The 18,504-nt window shown below is 46.1% G+C and overlaps 1 protein-coding gene across 1 annotated transcript in view; it reads right to left on the reverse strand.

Annotated features, from left to right (window-relative positions):
* The window catches only part of SIGLEC15 (sialic acid binding Ig like lectin 15), a 46,053-nt gene that overhangs the window by 15,407 nt on the left and 12,142 nt on the right, over nucleotides 1–18,504 (reverse strand). Inside the window, exon 4 of the mRNA XM_038743421.1 lies at nucleotides 279–348. Coding sequence (XP_038599349.1) covers nucleotides 279–348 — 70 coding nt within the window. The remainder of the gene's footprint in view (nucleotides 1–278; nucleotides 349–18,504) is intronic.

Raw genomic sequence — 18,504 nt, forward strand, 5'->3', positions numbered from 1 at the left:
ATCTTGGCTTCTAGAAACTGACTTTCTGGACAGTTTACCTCTGAAGGAACCCAAACTAGCCTAGAGTCTATTTTTTATTATCATTATTTTGATAGTATTTATTAAGCACTTACTGTGTGGGAAGACATAGTTCTAAGTGCTGGGAGATACAACTTAATCAGGTCAGATACAGTCCCTTTCCCACTTGGGGCTCATGGTCTAAGTGGGAGGCAGGACAGGTTTTGAATCCTCATTTTGCTGTTGATGAAACTGAGGCACAGAGAACTGAAGCGACTTGCCCACAGTAACATAGCAGACAAATAGCGGAGCTGGGATTAGAACCCAAGTCCTCTGGCTCCCGGGAGTCTGCTTTACTCACGATTACTGGTTCATCATCTCATTCAGGACAAGTCTCATTTTGCCCACATTTCTCCGAATAGCTACATACTCTAAACCAGGCATCTTAGGAAGAGTCTTTCGGTCAGACAATTGTGTCGACTGAGCACTTACTGTGCACAGAGTACTGAACTAAGTGTTTGGGAGAGTATAATACAACAATTAACAGACACACTCCTGCCCACAGTGAGTTATGTTGGAGAGTTGGTCGTTGTGGGGAGGAACCTAGGTCTACCAACTCTGTTATTTTGGACTCTCCCAAGTGCTTAGAGTATGTGCTCACAGTATGTGCTCAGTAAATATGACTGATGAAGAGCTGAGGGCGGCAGCTGACCTAGAATGCAGCTCACCAGCACATATATCTGCATGGGCATTGACATGGAGTTGAATTATGGTCCCATCCTGTCTCTTTCCCCTTCCCCTCCCTCCCTCAGCCAGGAGAAAGGAGGAGGGAGAAAGAGGCCTGAATGTGGATGCACCACTTTTTCTTTGTTTCAGCCTTATCCTCCTCCAGGCTAAGGGTGTATCTGCCTCTAAGATAAAGCTAACCCAAAGAAAGGCCATTGAAATATTCATTCATTCATTCATTCAATCGTATTTATTGAGTGCTTACTGTGTGCAGAGCACTGTACTAAGCGCTTGGGAAGTACAAGTTGGCTTCAGTTATCTCATCTGGGGATAGAGACTGAGAGCCCTATGTGGGACAAGGACTGTGTCTGATGCGATTATCTGGTATCTACTCCAGCACTTAATACAATGTCTGGCACATAGTAAGCACTTAAATACCACAGTTATTATTATTAGTTCTTGAGGGCCCAGGCTGTGGAGAACACAGGTCAGGACAGACAAGGTCCCTAAAGTAGGTTGCCTTTGCCCAGCTCCCATGGTTAGGTGGAGGGCCAGCTTGGGCCTAGGAGTCAGAGAACCTGAGTTCCTGGTTCTGCCACTTGCCTGCTGGGTGACCTTGAGCAAGTCACTTCATTTCTCTGTGCCTCAGTCTCCTCATCTAATAATGATGGCATTTGTTAAGCTCTTACTATGCATCAAGCACTGTTCTAAGCACTGGGATAATAATAATAATAATAATGGCATTTATGAAGCGCTTACTATGTGCAAATCATTGTTCTAAGTGCTGGGGAGGGTACAAGGTGATCAGGTTGTCCCACGGGGGACTCACAGTTTTAATCCCCATTTTACAGGTGAGGGAACTGAGGCACAGAGAAGTGAAGTGACTCGCCCAAAGTCACACAGCTGACACTTGGTGGAGCTGGGGCTTGAACTTCCTCTTTCCACTAAGCCACGCTAATCAGGTTGGACACAGTCCCTGTCCCACATGGGGCCAGGCACTGTTCTAAGCACTGGGGTAGATAAAGATAATCAGGTTGGACCCAATTCCTTGTCCCACAGAGGGCTCTCAGTCTTAATGCCCATTGTACACGTGAAATAACTGAGGCCCAGTGAAGTGACTTGCCCAAGGTTACACAGTAACACAGTAGACAAGTGGCAGAGTCAGGATTAGAACCCATGACCTTCTGACTCTCAGGCCCGTGCTCTATCCACTACATCATGCTGCTTCAAATGGAGGTCCAATGTGTCTTCACCCTCCTTCTTAGACTGTGAGTCCTATGCAGGGCAGGGACTGGGTCTGACCTGATTAACTTTTGTCTAATCCAGCTCTTCGAATAGTGCTTGACACATAGTAAGCACTTAAATACCAGAATGCCACTCCATCAACCGATATTATTTAATTAAGCACTTACTTGCCACAGAGCACTGTACCAGGATCTTGGAAGAGTACAATGGAGTTAGTAGGCAGGATTCCTGCTCTCAGTTTGGTAGGAGAGAGAGAGACATTAAAAGAAATCACAGCTCACTGTGTCTCCACAGGGCAGATGAGGAAACTGAGGGACAAAGAGGCGATATGGAGAGGCAGAGGCAAACCTGAGAGAAGAAGTAGTGTGGCCTATTGGAAAGAGCATAGCCTGGGATTCAGAAAACCTGGATTCTGATCCTGCCTCTCTTAGTTGCCCTCTCTGTGACCTCGGGCAAGTCACTTAACTTCTCTGGGCCTCAGTTTCTTCATCTGTAAAATGAGGATTAAATACTTGTTCTCCCTATCCCAAATAGGATAGAGACTGTGTTTTATCAGATTATTTTGCATGTACCCTTCCAGTGCTTGCCACATGATAAGGGATTAACAAACGCCACAATTATTATTAACAAACTGGGTTTCCTGGACTTTTTTACTGTGTTTATGTTCGGTTTTTGAATGATCAAGTGACTGATTGAAAAGAAATAACAAAGCTCCTTCCTTCCCTCTTAGGAAGGTGAGCTCTTAATGGGGAGGATCTATTCTTTAAAAGGGACCCCAAGGATTATGCCCTAAGGTATGCCCCATGAAGATGTCTGGTTGACAGCTCTCCTCCTCTCCACTTCCTCAGAGGTCAGTCCCCCAAGCTCAGAGCTTTATGCAGGGCCAAACACAATTCAACAGTTTTTTTCTCCATGACCAGAGGCACCCTCTGAATAATAATGCTCTGTGACATTTAGAAAGCCCTTTTGTTCTTGGTTTTAGGAGGCACCCAACTCCTCTTAGCTATGGGACATTAACTGAATGAATTGCCCCAATATTGACCCATTGACCCATGCAGTCCCACTCCAGCTGCACTTTGTGAACTTGGCCTGGGTGAATTCTAGACTGTTAGCAGGCCTTTATTTGTCTGTCACCCCTTTGGTTGTTGGGAAGGTGAGCTCTGACTGAGTTGGTGGCATAGTTTAGCCATGGGATCAGCTGGGAAGTCACCATTCTGACCATCGATAACCGAACTAACACAGTAAGATATCATTTTAAAATATAAATGAATAATAATGATAATAATAATGATGATATTTGTTAAGCACTTACCATGCGTCAAGCACTGTTTTAAGTGCTGTGGCAGATACAAGGTAATTCAGTTGGACATAGTCCCTGTCTCATGTACGGCTCACAATCTTAATCCCCACTTTACAGGTGAGGTAACTGAGGCACAGGATTAGAACCCAGGTCCTTCTGACTCCCAGGCCCACGCTCTATCCACTAGGCCAAGCTGATTCTCTAAAAGGGAGAGTTCTTTGAGCCGGAATTGAGCCAGCGACCTAAGGATACTAACTATGGATACTAACTAACTAATGCTATGTAAACCAGCAAAAATAAAAGCTGACAATGTACACAGCACTGTACTAAGCGCTTGGGACAGCACAATAGACAGCACAATATAACAGAGTTGGTAGACACGTGCCCTACCTACAACGAGTTTACATTCTAGAGGGGGAGACAGAGGGGAGACAGATAACAATATAAAAAGATAATTTATAATATATAATTTAAAGATATGTATGTAAGTGCAGTGGGGTTGAGGATGGAGCAAATATCAAATGTCCAAAGGTCATTCAGACTCAGAAGGGAGAGGGAGCCGGGGGAAAGAAGGTGTGAGCCCGTTGTTGGGTAGGGACCATCTCTATATGTTGCTGATTTGTACTTCCCAAGCGCTTAGTACAATGCTCTGCACATAGTAAGCCCTCAATAAATACGACTGAATGAATGAATTAATTGGGGAAGGCCTCTTGGAAGAGGTGGGCCCTTAGTTCATTCATTCATTCAAGCTAGCTTGGCGGATGTGTGGAGGGAGGGCATTCAAGGCCAGGGGGATGACGTGGGCTGGGGGTCGACTGCAGGACAGGCAAGAATGTGGCATGGTGAGGAGATTAGCTGCAGAGGAGTGGAGGGTGCGGGCTGGGCTGTAGAAGGAGAGAAGGGAGGTGAGGTAGGAGGGGGCGAGGTGATGGAGAGCCTTGAAGCCGAGGGTGAGGAGTTTTTGCCTGATGAGTAGGTTGATTGGTAGCCACTGGAGATTTTTAAGTAATGCTTTAAAGCCGGGGAAGTGATGGTCTGGTGAAGATGGAGGGGGACAGAGTTCTAGGCCAGAGGGAGGATGTGGGAAAGGGATTGGCGGCGAGAAAGATGAGATTGGGACACAGTGAGTAGAGTGGCACTTGAGGAGTGAAGTGTGCAGGCTGGGCTGTAATAGGAGATCAGTGTGGCAAGGTAGAAGGGGGTGAGCTGATTGAGTGCACTAAAGCCAATGGTAAGGAATTTTTGTTCTGTCCCTCATGGATGGGCAACCATTGGAGGTTCTTGAGTGGCAAGACATGGACTGATGAACATGCTTTTTTTTTTTTTGTTAGAAAAATGATCCGGCAGCAGAGTGAAGTATTTATTGGAATGGGGAGAGACAGGAGACAGGGAGGTCAGCAAGGAGGCAGATGCAGTAGTCAATGTGGGATAGGATAAGTACTTGGATTGACATGATAGCAGTTTGGATTGAGAGGAAAGGACAGATTTTAGCAAAGTTGTGAAGATAGAACTGAGAGGATTTGGTGACAGACTGAATATGTGGATTGAACGAAAAAGTTTGGTTAAGGACAGTGCTAGGGTTAAGTGCTTGTGAGATAGGGAGGTTAGTGATATTGCCTAGAGTGGTGGGAAAGATGGGGACAACAGGGCTTTGGAGTTCAGTTTAGGACATGTTAAAGTTTGAGGTATCAGGGAGACATTCTACACTGTGAGCCCACTGTTGGGTAGGGACTGTCTCTATATGTTGCCAACTTGTACTTCCCAAGTGCTTAGTACAGTGCTCTGCACACAGTAAGTGCTCAATAAATATGATTGATTGATTGATTGATTGATCTAGGTAGAGAGGTCCTGAAGGCAGGAGGAAAGGCCGGGAAGGAAAGGAGTCAGGGCTGGAAATGTAGAGTTGGGAGTCATCTGAATAAAGATAGCAGTTGAAGCCATGGGATTGAATGAGTTCTCTCAGGGAGTGGGTGTAGATGGAGAATAGAAGGGGACACAGAATTGAACCTTGAGGGATCCCTACTGTCAGAGCGTGGGAAGAGGAGGAGTCCATGAAAGATAGAGGGAGTGGTCAGAGAGATGGGAGGAGAACCAGGAGAGGATGTTGTCAACAAAGCCAAGATTGGCTATAGTATCAAGGAGAAGGGGTCGGCCTATGGGAGGATTAGGAAAGAGTAAAGACAGCTAGGTTTGTCGAGAAGAAGCTCACTGGAGACCCAAAGAGGGCTGCTGCTGGAGAGTGAAGGGGGTGGAAGACAGATTGGAGTAGATCCAGGAGAGAATTGGAGGAGACAGAGGATGTAGACAAGGAGTTTGGAGAGAAATGGTAGGAGGGAGATGGGGTGATAGCTGGAGAAACTTATGGATCAAGAGAGGGGTTTTTTTTTTTAGGATGGGGGATACATGAGCACATTTGAAAGCAGTGGGGAGGAAGCCGTTAAAAAGTGAATGGAAGATGGAAGTCAAGGAGGAAAGGGGGAAAGGGGCAAATGTTTTAAAAAGGTATGAAGGGATGGGGTTAGAAGCAAAAGGAAATGACTGATCTCTGTTTTGAAACTGATGAGCAGACAAGGGCTCTCCCATGCATGGAGGTTTCATAAGGGTGCTCACATGAAAACCTCCTCTGGGAATTTTCCCAATAGTTGCTGAGGAGTTACAAATGATACAGTGCTTAAATGCTTAGTACAGTGCTTTGCACACAGTAAGCACTCAATAAATACCATTGAATGAAAATCTAGGCTTTAGATAGTGTGTTTATCCCCAAAGCCAACTCTCATAATCAATCACTTCATTTTTAGAGTGACTTTGTAGAAAGAGCATATGGGCCCGGGAATTAGAGGGCCTGGTTCTAGTCCGGGTTCTGGCACTATCTGCTGTATGACTTTGGATAAGTCACTTGATTTCTCCGAGCCTCAGTTACCTCATCTGCAAAATGGGATTTCAATATGTTTTCCCTCCTATTTAGACTGTGAGACCCAAATAGGACCTGATTACTTGGATCTAGCCTAGCACTTAGAATAGTGCTTAGCATGTAATAAACACAATAAATGTCAAATTATACTGTATTATTTTTTATTAATAACAAATGTCATTATTATTCTCTGGGCTTCAGTTCCCTCATCTGCAAAATGGGGATTCAATATCTGTTCTCCTTCCCACTTAGAATGCGAGCCCCATGTGGGACCTGATTATCTTTTATCTACCCCAGCACTTAGTATAGTGATTGGCACATAGCAAGCTCTTAACAAATTCCACAGTTAAATTCCACAGTAACCCTGGGAAGTAGGTAGTAAGGCAAGCATCATTATCCCCGTTTTGGAAATGAGGAAACTGAGGTACGGAAAGGTTAAGTGGCTTGTCGACAGTCACCTGGTGACAGAGCTCGGACTCAAATCCAGGCCCTCTGGCTTCCAGGCCATTGCTTTTCTACCACATATTTCTGTCTTCCAGTACATCATGATGTAGGGGATAGAGCACAAGCCTAGGAGTCAGAAAGTCATAGGTTCTAATCTCGGCTCTGCTGCTAGTCTGCCATGTGACCTTGGGCAAATCACTTCACTTGTCTGGACCTCAGTTCCCTCATCTGTAAAATGGGGATTGAGACTGTGAGCCCCATGTGGGACAGGGACTGTGTCCAACCTGATTTGCTTGTATCCAACCCAGCTCTCAGTACGGTTCCTGGCACATAGTAAGGGCTTAGCAAATACCATAATTATTATGATTGTTACCAGAGATAAAGGTGTCCGGTGCCATATCAGTATTCATTCAGGATGGACCAGTGGAAAACCAAAGGAATGGTCAGCCTACATGGTCTTTACACATGAAGTGTCCTGAGTTTCTGACTCTCCATGTGATCTCCGAGCCAGTCATACCACTGCTCGGAGCCTCAGTTTCCTTTTCTGCTTCCAATGGAGATTGAATGCTCTTTGAAGATGTCCTTCTTATTTTTTCAATGCACCTTAAGCCCTCACATATATGGGACTTGGGTCCTGGGGGTTGAACTTGGGTCCTGGGGAAGCAGCGGGGCTTCGTGGAAAGAGCACAGGCTTGGGAGTCAGAGGATGTGGGTTCTAATCCTGGCTTCACCATGTGTCAGCTATGTGACCTTGGACAAGCCACTTAACTTCTCTGTGCCTCAGTTACCTCATCATTAAAATGGGGATTAAGACTGTGAGGCCCACGTGGGGCAACCTGATTACCTTGTATCTACCCCAGTGTTTAGAGCAGTGCTAGGCACATAGTAAGCGCTTAACAAACATCATAGTTATTATTAATAGTATTATTATTAACTATCAGCCCTACCTGATGTTATCCAGGAGGAGGAGGATTAGGTGAGGATAATGCCAATCTGGCCTGGAAAGTCTTTTGAGCCACTTGAATTTTGGCAAACCCCCGGCAATGAAATGAGAATGGAGAGTTAAGGGGAAGTTAATGCTGGGCTTATGGGTGCCTCAACATTTCATTCATTCATTCAATCATATTCATTGAGCGCTTACTGTGTGCAGAGCACTGTACTAAGCGCTTGGGAATTGCAAGTCAGCAACATGTAGAGACAGTCCCTACCCAACAACGGGCTCATACTCTCTGTATGTTTCTCTGGGCCCGGACTCGAATGTCTTAGCGAGTTGCATGACTTCAGCTTCTCCAGAGAAGCAGCGTGGCTCAATGGAAAGAGCACGGGCTTTGGAGTCAGAGGTCAGGGGTTCAAATCCCGGCTCCGCCAATTGTCAGCTGTGTGGCTTTGGGCAAATCACTTAACTTCTCTGGGCCTCAGTTCCCTCATCTGTAAAATGGGGATTAAGACTGTGAGCCCCCTGTTGGACAACCTAATCACCTTGTAACCTCCCCAGTGCTTAGAACGGTGCTTTGCACATAGTAAGCGCTTAATAAATGCCATTATTATTATTATTATTATTCAGCCTCCTTGTTGGGTGATGGTGCTTTCTGCTTCAAGCATACCCCTCTGTTTCATCACAGTGAGGTGAGTACAGAGGAATGATTCCGAACCTCAGTCAGGGTCCCATCAATCATTCCTAGGTGTAAAAACCAAGCCAGGAAGAGCTGAAAGGCACAACATGTTTGGATTGGCCAAGCCCTAATCTTATTAAATGCCATTCTGACCTTCAGCCAAGCCAACCACTCTCTGCAGTTACTGTAGAATCCTGTGCGAAGGCTACCCAGGTACAGTTCAAAAGCTGCCTCTGATGTTTTTTTAATGGTATTTGTTAAGCGCTTACTATGTGCCAGGCACTGTACTAAGTGCTGGGGTAGATACAAGCTAATCAGGTTGGACACAGTCCCTGTCTCACATGGGGCTCACACTCTTAATCCCCATTTTACAGATGAGGTAACTGAGGCACAGAGAAGTTAAGTGATTTGCCCAAGGTCATGTAGCAGATCATTGGCGGAGTCAGGATTGGAACTCAGGTCCTTCGGATGCCCAGGTCCATGCTCTATCCACTAGACCACACTGCTTCTCTAATTGTGAACAGTACAATTCTGTGATTATGAGCAGTGTCTTTTTGCTGGGCCTCTGGAAGCCTCTGAGTGTCCCCTCCCCCCTGCCCCTTACCTAGGGTTTATTTAAATAAACCATATGTAAGCTCTCCTAACAGTTCTTTCTCATGTCCTGAACAGTGTTGACAGTGGGACATTATCTCCATGGAACCATGCCATTCCTAAATTGACCCATTAGTCTCCTGATTTTCCAAGTTCTTATTTCATTCATTCATTCATCCAATCATATTTTCGAGCACTTACTGTGTGCAGAGCACTCTACTAAGCTCTTGGGAAGTAGAAGTTGGCAACATATAGAGGTGGTCCCTACCCAACAGCGGGCTCACAGTCTAGAAGGGGGAGACAGACAACAAAACAAAATGTATTTACAAAATAAAATAAATAGAATAAATATGTACAAGTAAAATAAATAGAGTTAATAAATCTGTACAAACATATATACAGGTGCTGTGGGGAGGGGAAGGAGGTAGGGTGGGGGGGATGGGGAAGGGGAGAGGAAGGAGGGGGCTCAGTCTGGGAAGGCCTCCTGGAGGAGGTGAGCTCTCAGTAGGGCTTTGAAGGGAGGAAGAGAGCTAGCTTGGCGGATGTGCGGAGGGAAGGCATTCCAGGCCAGGGGGAGGACATGGGCCTGGAGTCAATGGCGGGACAGGTGAGAACGAGGCACAGTGAGGAGGTTAGCAGCAGAGGAGCGGAGGGTGTGGGCTGGGCTGTAGAAGGAAAGAAAAGGTGAGGTAGGAGGGGGCGAGGTGATGGAGAGCCTTGAAGCTGACAGCAAGAAGTTTTTGCCTGATGATTGGTTGATTGGTAGCCACTGGGAATTTTTGAGGAGGGGAGTAACATGCCCAGAGCGTTTCTGCACAGAGACGATCCGGACAGCAGCGTGAAGTATAAATTGAAGTGGGGAGAGACAGGAGGATGGGAGATCAGAGAGGAGGCTGATGCAGTAATCCAGTCGGGATAGGATGAGAGATTGAACCAGCAGGGTAGTGGTTTGGATGGAGAGGAAAAGGCGGATCTCGGCGATGTTGTGGAGATGAGACTGGCAGGTTTTGGTGACGGATTGGATGTGAGGGGTGAACGAGAGAGTGGAGTCGAGGATGACACCAAGTTTGCAGGCTTGTGAGATGGGAAGGATGGTAGTGCCGTCAGCGGTGATGGGAAAGTCAGGGAGAGGGCAGGGTTTGGGAGGGAAGATAAGGAGTTCAGTCTTGAACATATTGAGTTTTAGATGGTTGGCAGACATCCAGATGGAGGTGTCTTGAAGGCAGGAGGGGACACGAGCCTGAAGGGAGGGAGAGAGAGCAGGGGCAGAGATGTCAATTTGGGTGTCATCAGTGTACAGATGATAGTTGAAGCCGTGGGAGTGAATGAGTTCACCAAGGGGGTGAGTGTAGATAGAGAACAGAAGGGGACCAGGAACTGACCCTTGAGGAACCCCTACAGTAAGGGGATGGGAGGGGGAGGAGGAGCCCACAAAAGAGACTGAGAATGAATGCCGGAGAGATAAGAGGAGAAACAGGAGAGGACAGTCTGTGAAGCCAAGGTTGGATAGCCTGTTGAGGAGAAGGGGGTGGTCCACAGTGTCAAAGGCAGCTGAGAGGTCGAAGAAGCAACATGGCCTAGTGGATAGAGCACGGGCCTGGGAATCAGAAGGACCTGGGTTCCAATCTCGTCTCCACCACTTGTCTGCGGTGTGAACTTGGGCAAGTCACTTAGCTTCTCTGTGCCTCAGTTACCCCATCTATGAAATGGGGATTAAGACTGTGAGAACAATGTGGGACAGGGACTGTGTCCAACCCATTTTCTATGCCAGAGCTCTATGGATACATATACCAGAATGATTTTATGGCAGAAAAAGGGACATTCTGGAGAGGGTGTGTCCATGGAGTCACTGCGGATCAGAAACAATTGGACAGCACTTGAAGAACCTCAGAGTTTAGAACAGTGCCTGGCACAAAGTAAGCACTTCACAAATACCACAATAATATTAATAATTAATAGTATTAATAGTAATAATAAACTCAGGGACATGGGAAAATTGAAAATAACAAAGTACAGGATTCAATTCAAAAGTGCTAAAGGGTCAGAGACCTATAATTCTCTCCCCCCTGCCCCCCCAGATTGTGAGCCCATTGTGGGCAGGTATTGTCTCTCTTTATGCTGTATTGTACTTTCCAAGTGCTTAGTACAGTACTCTGCACACAGTAAGTACTCAATAAATACAATTGAATGAATGAATGAATATAATAATATTTAAATGCTTACTATGTGCCAAGCAGTATACTAAGCAAGATAATAAAGTTGGACATGGTCCTTCTCACATGAGGAGCTCACACTCTAATTGGGAGGGAGGCCAGGTATTAAATTCTCTTTTTACAGATGAGGAAACTGAAGCACAGAGAGGTGAAGTGGCTTGCCTAAGGCCACATAGCTGGCAAGTGACAGAGCTGGGATTAGAACCCAGGTTTTCTGACTCTCTGATGTGTACCTTTCCATTAGGTCACACTGCTTTCCCTTACTCAGCTCAATTTACCACTATCCCTGTGAGCTGCAATGAGTCACAGATCCATTATGTTTGTGTGTTTCATTTGAAAGGCTTCTTCTTCACCAGATAGCAAACTGATCCCACTCTAGATTTGTTTCAAATTGGGGGGGGTTCATGTGGCCACCTCTAATTAATGGCAGCCAGGTCTAGCTCTTCAAGGGATGAGTCCAGTAAGTTGAAAATCTTGTGCAGAATCTATATGTTCCTTATAGGCTAAGATCCATCAATCAATCAGCGGTATTTATTTGAGTGCTTACTGCACAGCACTGTACTAAGCTCTTGAGAGAGTATAATAAAATAGAGTTGGTAGAGATGATGATTCCCTACAAGGAGTTTATAGTCTACAAGGGGAAATAAACATTTGGAGTTAGGGGAAATAGTAGAGTATAAGGATATGTATTAGCCCTATCACTGTTGACGGCACTACCATCCTTCCCATCTCACAAGCCCGCAACCTTGGTGTCATCCTTGACTCCGCTCTCTCGTTCACCCCTCACATCCTATCCGTCACCAAAAGCTGTCGGTCTCACCTCCGCAACATCGCCGAGATCCGCCCTTTCCTCTCCATCCAAACTGCTACCCTGCTGTTTCAATCTCTCATCCTATCCCGACTGGATTACTGCATCAGCCTCCTCTCTGATCTCCCATCCTCCTGTCTCTTCCCCACTTCAGTCTATACTTCACGCTGCTGCCCGGATCATCTTTGTGCAGAAACACTCTGGGCATGTTACTCCCCTCCTCAAAAATCTCCAGAGGCTACCAGTCAACCTATGCATCAGGCAAAAACTCCTCACTCTCGGCTTCAAGGCTCTCCATCACCTTGCCCCCTCCTACCTCACCTCTCTTCTTTCCTTCTACAGCCCAGCCCGCACCCTCCGCTCCTCTGCTGCTAACCTCCTCACTGTGCCTCGTTCTCGCCTGTCCCGCCGTCGAGCCCCGGCTCATGTCCTCCCCCTGTCCTGGAATGCCCTCCCTCTGCACATCCGCCAAGCTAGCTCTCTTCCTCCCTTCAAAGCCCTACTGAGAGCTCACCTCTTCCAGGAGGCCTTCCCAGACTGAGCCCCCTCCTTCCTCTCCCCCTCCCCATCCCCCCCCACCCTACCTCCTTCCCCTCCCCACAGCACCTGTATATATGTTTGTACAGATTTATTACTCTATTTACTTGTACATATTTACTATTCTGTTTATTTTATTTTGTTAATATATTTTGTTTTGTTGTCTGTCTCCCCCTTCTAGACTGTGAGCTAGTTGTTGGGTAGGGACCGTCTCCATATGTTGCCAACTTGTACTTCCCAAGCGCTTAGTACAGTGCTCTGCACACAGTAAGTGCTCAATAAATACAATTGAAAGAATGAATTAGCAAAGCAGCATGGCTCAGTGGAAAGAGCATGGGCTTGGGAGTCAGAGGTCATGGGTTCTAATCCCGGCTCCCCCACATGTCTGCCGTGTGACCTTGGGCAAGTCACTTAACTTCTCTGAGCCTCAGTTGCCTCATATGTAAAATGGGGATTAAGACTGTGAGCCCCACGTGGGACAATGTGATCACCTCATATCCTCCCCAGCACTTAGAACAGTGCAGTGCACATAGTAAGCGCTTAACAAATGCCATTATTTTTATTATTATTATATGTGAATAAGTGCTGTGGGGCTAGGGAGCGGATTAAAGTGCTTTAAGGTGTACATGGCCAAATGCATAGGGGAGGGGCAAAAGGGGAAATGAAGACTTAGTCAAGGAAGACCTCTTGGAAGAGGTGTGATTATTTTGTCTGTGGTATTCTTTAAGCGCTGACTATGTGCCGCTGTGCTAAACTCTGGGATAGGTACAAGCTAATCAGGTTGAATCCACCTCTGCATCAAACAAAAACTCCTCATGACTGGCTTTAAAGTACCTTGCCTTCCTCCTATCTCGCCTCTCTACTCCCCTACTCCAACCCAGCCAGTGCACCTCACTCTTCTAATGCTAACTTTCTCACTGTATTTCAGTCTCGTCTGTCTCGCTGCCAACCCCTCTCCCGTATCCTGCCTCTGTCCTGGAACACCCTCCCTCCTCAACTCCAACAGCCAATTACTCTTCCCCTCTTCAAAACCTTATTGCAAGCACACCTCCTCCAAGAGGCCTTCTCTGACTAAGCTCCCCTTCCCTCTTCTCCCACTCCCTTCTGTGTGGCCCTGACTTGCTCCCTTGCTTCATCTCCTCTCCCATCCCCACAGCCCTTATGTACATATCTGTCATTTATTTATTTATATTAATGTCTGTCTCCCCCGCTAGTCTATATGCTCGTTGTGGACAGGGAATGTGTCTTCTTATTGTTATTCTCCCAATCTCTTAGTACAGTGCTCTGCACAGAGCAAGAGCTCAGTAACAATACAATTGAATGAATTAAAGTGGGAGGGATAATAGATATTGAATCTCCAGGTTTCAGGTGAGGAAACTGAGGCACAGAGAAGTGAATTGACTTGCCGAAGGTCACACAGGAGGCAGGTGACAGAGCTAGGATTAGAACAGGTCCTCTGACTCTCAGGTCCATCCTCTTCCCCCAAACCATAGTACAGTGCTCTGCACACAATGAGCACTCAATAAATACGATTGATTAATTGATTGATTGCAGTTGTGAGTAATTACATTACAGGGTTAACTTTCAGAGGGGAAGGGGCAATTGGGGAAGGTCTTCTAAAAGGTAGGAGTGGGGGGGTTTTAGGTTGGGGCTAAGGGTGAAAGGGAGGAACCAGGGAGATCAGGCAACCAGTGGTATTTATTAAGCACCTAAGTGCTTGTGGAGGCAGAGCTACAAGCCATGCTAAGCCTGGCCCGCCACTCTCTGCCACTCAGATCTGAGGTCTCTGGGGGCGATCTAGTTCGGGGGACAGGGTGACCAGTCCCCCTCCCTTCTGCAGACAGCTCTCACATGGCTTTTCTTACGTGGTTTTCACTCAATGAGTAAAAACGGAAACTTCAGCGAGACAGCATTCCAACTGCAACCACCAGTCCCACGATGTCTACATCGTTTTTTTTTTGTTGTCTGTCTCCCCCTTCTAGACTGTGAGCCCGTTATTGGGTAGGGACCATCTCTATATGTGACCAACTTGTACTTCCCAAGTGCTTAGTACAGTGCTCTGCAGGCAGTAAGCGCTCAATAAATTCGATTGAATTAATGAACCTTGGCCCCCTGCAGCACTTCCCTCTAGGCTTCCAGAATGCCTTTGTCAGGGATTTCTCAACCCAGAGACCCCAAAGGTAAGCCTCCCCTCATCCATGGGGAAGAAGCAGTGTTTCCATGACCATCTCTGGAAATTAGCAGGAGTGATATTGCAACAGCCCCTTAGCAAAGCTCCTCACCACTCCAGCCCCACAACAAAGCCCTTTCTTTCCCAGTCCTTTCTAACCCCTGCTGCTCTAAGAGGCTAAAAGTGAACCTGAGTATCAAAAGGCAGAGTGGCCTAGTGGAAAACTAGGAGACTGGAAGTTGGAAGACCTGGGTTCTAGTTGCAGTTCTGCCACTGGCTTGCTGCCTGACCTTGGGCAAGTTGCTCACCATCTTTGGGCCTCAAATTCCTCCTCTGTAAAATGGGGATACAGAAACCCAGGCATCCGGGAACTGGAAGGGGAAATGGGGCTGGTGGGTTTCTCTGAGGTCTGCGAGCTATGAGCTGCTTTTTCACTCACGCGATGTGGACATGTGGGCATTGGCTTACTTGACCAACTACCTTAATTTTATCTGAACCTGGTATTACAGCTATTTGAAGTTTCATGTGTGTTCTCCGATGTTGGAGCCAGGAGGTGATGGTCCTGGCTGAACCTCGGGACTACCCTCGTTAGGTGGCAGTATGAATTTTGAGCATTAGAGACCACAGAATTTTAAAAGTTCAAGTGCTAAATATCACTACTAATAATCTTTGTTAAGTCATTACTATGCTCCAAGCACTGTCGTAGATACAAGATCAAATCAGGTCAGACAATCCTTGACCCACACAAGGTTCACCATCTAAGGGGGAGGGAGAATACTCCTCACCATTGGCTTTAAAGCTCTCCATCACCTTGCCCCCTCCTACCTCACCTCGCTTCTCTCCTTCTATGACTCAGTCCACACACTTTGCTTCTCTGGTGCTAACTTTCTCACAGCCCCTTCATCTCGTCTGTCTTGCTGCCGATCCCTGGCCCACATCCTACCTCTGGCCTGGAACACCCTGCCTCCTTAAATCCACCAGATAATTACCTTCAAAGTATTACTGAAGGCACATCTTCTCCAAGAGCCTTTCCAAAGTCCCACTTTCCCTCATCTCCTACTCCGTTCCGCATCACTGTGGCTCGCTCCCTTTGCTCTTCTCTCCTCTCCCTGCCCCACTGCACTTATGTATATATCTATCATTTTATTTATTTATATTGATGTCTGTCTCCCTGCACTCAAGACTGTGTGTTGTGGGTAGGGATCATCTCTATTGCTGTATTGTACTTTCCCAAGTGCTTAGTACAGTGCTCTGCACACAGTAAATACTCAATAAATATGCCTGAATGAATGAATGGATTCCTGGATATAAGCCCTTTGGAATCAGGTCAGTCAATCAATGGTGTTTATTGAGTGCTCACTATGTTCAGAGCATTGTACTAAGCCATTGAGAGAGCATAATACAACAGAATGAGAGGACATGTTCCCTGTCCAGAACAAGCTTGTGGAAGGCTGGTCTTTCAGTTGGTAAGGAGAGGGGCCAGGTGAAATAATAATTATGGTATTTGTTAAGCACTTACTATGTGCCTGGTACTAAGCGCTGGGGTGGATACAAGGAAATTGGGTTGGATCCAGTCTCTGTCCTGTGTGGGGCTTACAGCTTCAATCCCTATTTTATAGATGAGGGAACCGAGGCTCAGAGAAGAGAAGTGACTTGCTTAAGGTCACACAGCCGACAAGTAGCAGACCTGGAATTAGAACCCATGACCTTCTGACACCCTGGCCCATGTTCTATCTATTACACTGCTTCTCTAAAGAGACCAGGAGACCAGGGGCAGACACACACAAAGAGACACTTTGATCCCCCCAACAGTAGCGTCATCTTTGAACATGAGGGGAAGTTATTTATACATGTATGTGTGTTTGTGGATGGGTATTTCTGTGTCTACTGTGGCTTGTACCACTTGGAGGGAAGCTGCATTGAGTGGTAAAAAAGGGATCTGTCTACCCCCAGAGTCTATATATAGTTGTGGCTCTGGTTTCTATATGCTTTCTCAGCTGCCCTGGCAGGCTGCTCTGGACTGGGTTTTTTTTTTTCTTTTTGAGGCCCTGTTTCTGCTCCTTAGCTTCCTTTCTTTCTAACTGAGTCATATCAGCTGACCCCTTGGGAGGAAAATAAACATTTTTAGGAATGATTTTACTCCAGTCATAGGAGGAGGTCATGCAAACCAACCCCTGACCTCCAAGCTAACCTCTTTTTTATGGTATTTGTTAAGCGATTGCTATGTGCTAGGCGCTGGGGTAGATTCAAGATAATCAGATTGGGCAGGGTCCATGTCCTACGTGGGACTTGTAGTCTTAATCCTCATTTTACAGATGAGATAACTAAGACAAAGAGACATTAAGTGGCTTGCCCAAGGTCACACAGCAGACAAGTGATAGAGCCGGGATTAGAACCCTTGTCTCCTGACTCCCAGGCCTGTGCTCTATCCCCTAGGCTATATTACTTTTCCTTTCTGGCTCTTTGCTAATGTGTTGCTGAAAATTCGAATGCCGGGGAGGCTATGTCTGTTTTATCAAGCAGGGTTCTGATTAGGACCGTCTCTATATGTTGCCGACTTGTACTTCCCAAGCTCTTAGTCCAGTGCTCTGCACACAGTAAGCACTCAATAAATACGACTGAATGAATGACAGCCCGTGTCCAACCTGATTTGCTTGTATCCACCGTAGTGCTTGGCTCATAGTAAGCTCTTAATATTTATTACTCTGTTTATTGATTTTATTTGTACATATTTATTCTATTTATTTTATTTTGTTAATATGTTTTGTTTTGTTGTCTGTCTCCCCCTTCTAGACTGTGAGCCCGCTGTTGGGTAGGGACCATCTCTGTTGCCAACTTGTACTTCCCAAGCACTTAGTACAGTGCTCTGCACACAGTAAGCGCTCAATAAATACGATTGAATGAATGAATGAATAAGGATTTCTTCTTCCCAGTTTTGCTGTACTGCTGCTTTTCTTGGGATTATTATCTTTAGATTGTGGGTTTTTTCCCCAAATTTTCCCAGTTACTTCCCTCCCTGTTGGCTTTCCTCCTCCTCCTTTTTCTTGTCTGTGAAGCCCTTGGAGATCAGGGACTGTATGATTCAATATCCTTCCTCAGTGCTACACATACCACCAGTAGTGTTGCCTAGTGGAAAGAGCACAGTTCTGGGAGTCAGAAGACCTGGGTTCTAATCCCAGCTCTGCCATGTGACCTTGGGTCAACCACTTAGTTTCTCTGAGTCTCAGTTTCCTCATATGTTTAATGAGAATTCAGTCAATCTGGTATTTACTGAGCGCTTATTATGCACAGAGTACTGTATTAAGTGCTCAGGAGAGTACAACAGAATTATCAGACACATTCCCTGCCCATAATGAGCTTACAGTCTAGAGAATTCAACAGCTGTGGTATTTGTTAGTGCTTACTTTGTGCCAAGCACTGTATTAAAAGGTGGGGGAGATGCACAATAATCAGGCTGGGTCCAAATCCCCATTCCACAGAGGGCTCACAGTCTAAGGGAGAAGGAGAACAGGCACTGAACCCCCATTTTATAGATGAGGAACCTGAGACAGGGAAGTTACATCATTTGCCCAAGGTCCCACAGCAGGCAGGCAGTAGAGTCGGGATTAGAATCCAGATACTGTGATTCCTGTGCCCATTCCCTTTCCATAAGCACTTCCTCTTTAGACTTTGAGCCAGGGATTGAAACAGGGATTGTGTCTGATCTGATTGCATTGTATCTTCCCTAGCACTTAGCACAGTGCTCAGCACACAATAAGCACTTAAAAATACCACAGTTCTTGTTATTACTGTTATAATTATTATAATCATCATCAAACATAATAATAATAAGAAGGTCATGAGTTAGGTGGGTAGTGGAAAGAGGAACGTTAGATGGCGTTGGGAATGGATGTTAGATCCCAGGGCTTCACTGATAAACAGAAGAAGCAGTGTTGCTTAGTGGATACAG

Source organism: Tachyglossus aculeatus, chromosome 3 (assembly GCF_015852505.1).
Source record: "Tachyglossus aculeatus isolate mTacAcu1 chromosome 3, mTacAcu1.pri, whole genome shotgun sequence".
Taxonomy (NCBI): Eukaryota; Metazoa; Chordata; class Mammalia; order Monotremata; family Tachyglossidae; genus Tachyglossus; species Tachyglossus aculeatus.